This window comes from Austrofundulus limnaeus, unplaced genomic scaffold (assembly GCF_001266775.1).
Source record: "Austrofundulus limnaeus strain Quisiro unplaced genomic scaffold, Austrofundulus_limnaeus-1.0 Scaffold334, whole genome shotgun sequence".
Classification (NCBI taxonomy): Eukaryota; Metazoa; Chordata; class Actinopteri; order Cyprinodontiformes; family Rivulidae; genus Austrofundulus; species Austrofundulus limnaeus.
Window position 1 is genome coordinate 68265 of NW_013952736.1, and position 3245 is coordinate 71509.

General features: G+C 38.5%; 1 protein-coding gene across 1 annotated transcript in view; it reads right to left on the reverse strand.

Moving 5' to 3' along the window:
- The window catches only part of ssh2a (slingshot protein phosphatase 2a), a gene marked incomplete at its 3' end in the record, with an annotated part of 36299 nt that overhangs the window by 26682 nt on the left and 6372 nt on the right, over positions 1-3245 (reverse strand). Inside the window, 1 exon segment of the mRNA XM_014022534.1 lies at positions 2138-2181. Coding sequence (XP_013877988.1) covers positions 2138-2181 — 44 coding nt within the window.

Consider the following 3245-nt stretch of genomic DNA (forward strand, 5'->3'; position numbering starts at 1 on the left):
TATGCAGGAGGAATAGCGTGGCGACATGGAAGAAGACGGAATAATATGCTGAATAATAATAAAGAGAAACAGGAAAACAATAGTGTGCATTGGCAATGCACACTTAAAAGACACTTAATGCCTTAATGCAGCAAGTGATAATGACTTTGGTTTATGTAAAATAAAATAAAACTTTTGTTGCAAACTCGTGGAAMGAACTGAGCACATGTGGATTCCTCGATCAAATGTTTTCTATTAAAAGTGTGAAGCTTTTTGTTGTTGTCTACAATTTGAACTGTCTTGAACTAYTGTCAACAAACAGCAGGTCTTACAGTAATGTTTAACCTGTTGGTTAAAAAGTACCTAACACATTAACAATGCTTCCCGCAAAAATATAAGCAGTTACTGATAAAATCTCAGGGCAGAAAATGAAATGATGAAGGCGGACTATTGAAAATGCACAAGCTTTGTCACCAAAAGTCTGTTACAAAGTCCAACAAAGACAGACAGGCTGCAGTGGCTTTGATGTTCCACTCCCTCTTTAATGATTCTGGTCTCTCCCTGAGCAAACTCAACATTTAAAGTTTTAAATGCCTGCATTTCTGAACAGAACGTATACATTTACTACATTTTCTACCAACAAATTTTAAACCAGAACTCAAACCTGTAGCTGAATGAGCACATAAGTTACTTTTTTAAGCTGTTTGTAGCCAGGCTACTCTGGAGCCACCTGATCAAAACAAAGGAGCAACAACAGTGTAGACAACCACACCTTTTTTATGACGATGCAACCGCGCACGTCATCAACAAATCGACTGCACCACAACCCGTCTGGCTGCATAATGCAAACTAACCACAGTCTCTGACGTACAGACACAAAATATTTACCCTCACAAAAAAAGTTTGTACAAAGATACTATTTGTTTTCAGTACGGTAAACAGAGAGCTATTTAAAACACTTGGCACAATCCTTAAACAAAAAACTGTTCATTTATACGGCATGAAATTTGCCTTTGATATTTTACAGGCAAAACACTGTGGTGTCGCTTCCATCACAGGAACCTCTCAAAATTGAGACGTTTCTGAAATCATTCATTCTTTTTAGTTCTTCTCTTTTGGACTATGCTAACAGTTTATTCACATGTTTAACAAAAGGAGTTGGACCGTCTTCAGTTTGTCCAGAACTCGGCTGCAGGATTGCTAATCCACATAAATAAACGAGCTCATGTCACACCTGTTTTAGCTTCTCCTCAATGGCTCCCAGTTCAATTTAGAGTTCATTTTAAAATTCTAGCATAAAACTTTAGAGTTTTGCACGAACAAAGCTCCATCTTATGTCTCTGATTCAGCTCCAGACATCATAACGCAGGCTGCGGTTATCAGGTCAGAGGTTGCTGGTTGGACCCCGCCCACATTTCCACATTTTAAAACTCGTTGCACCCCTTCAAATGCACYGTCCCCATTTTACACAGTCTACATCAAACTGATGCTTTTTAAAACATCTAAAGATGTTATTTTATTAACAGGCTTTTAGCTGGGGTTCTGTGTTCTAAACCCTGTTACAACTACATTTTTATGATTTTAGATGAATAGATGTTTATACATATTTTTTGGTGTATATATAAATTTTCTTATTTTTATTGTGAATCAGAATAAATCATAGTTACACAATAATATTTCTATATAAAGAAACACTTCTTGCTGTATAAATAAACTTTAATAAAACCCCAACATAAGGCATGTTTTCATCACTAACATCATTAAATGAACAACATGGTTCTTTTGTTTTTAAAACACAGATTCTTACTATTAGTTGTAGAGGTGGTATGCAAATCACATTAAAATGACCAACAGAAAGTTTCAGCTGACTCATACTGACACAAGTCCTTTGCTTATATAAAAACACATGTAATAGTACAGACAAGTGTATTTTTCTAAGGGTTTAAAAGCACATATGTTAAGTATGTTAGCCTTTATCATATGTGTTACATAGCAACAAAAGAAAACAATGGGAACTACACAATAATCAGGCACATTACACACTGAAGAAAACAGAAATGTAATGATGCTGATGTGCAGTCTCCCCCTAGTGGTTTCAGTGTGGGTCTACACTCTGTAAAGGTGGAGTACCTCCAGAAACAAATTAACTGGGGCTCACCTCCTGGGCTGAGAGCGATGGTCATCCTCACTGCTGCCCGACTCCTGCAGAGAAACAGAAATATTTACTCTTTCTTGCTATCGACCAGTGATTCAGACAAATGTTTTAGTTAAGTCAGTTTAGTTAAAGCTTGAAAATAACAGGTTTAATTTTGTGCTATCACATGACGGTACTCTCAGTCTGTGTTGGGGGTGACTCTCAGCTTCCACGTCGCATTTTAGCACAATAAAATGGACTGAATTAGAGCCGTTTTTGTGCTTTCTATGTTGAGCTGGTTGTGGTGTCCATTTTGAATTGAATTGGCTCTAAATATTCATATGTAGGAGGTACAAATAATCAAATAATACAAGCAATAATGGCCTTTCACAGTCTGTTAGAGCTCAGAATATCAGTCATGGCTACTACCGCACCAAAATGTAGCTCAATATTTGTAGAACTGTTTGATTTGCAACAGTTTTTGTGTTTTTTATTGTCAGTTGGCAGCTATCTTAAACTGGGTTCAGTTGTAGACATGAAGTGATTGATTGTTTGGTTAAATCCATCCTCAACACTACAGACAAACAAACAAACAAACAAACAAACAAACAAACAAACAAACATGGATAAAAACATTAACACCCATCTTTCAAGCAGGGGATAAACTGTATCAGGGTGTCAACATGGTGCTTTTCATCTCATAAAACATAACCAGTGTGGTATTTTAAGTGTTAACACACACACACGCACACACACGCACACACACACACACACACACACACACGCACACACACACACCACACCCTCTGCCTTCTTCCTCCTGAATGTGATCATCCCTCCCCCACTACAGCAACCAGCACACAGTCCTAATCCCAGCCTGTCTCTGTAATCCTTCCAAAAACTCTAAGAACTTTCTCCTTGGCATCAAGCTGTCATCCCTGACCACCACGACGGCTGAGATCAGCACGCRGAGCGGACTCATTTATTGTGGAAACAAGTCAAACGCTGAGCTCRAACTGAGGCGCTGCTGCTGCTGAGGCTGGTGAAAGATGAGAGATGATGGAGGGAGCTGGATGCAGCAAAAGCTTTGGTTTCATCCTTTCCTGTCTGCTGCCACAGATGTGATTAGGCC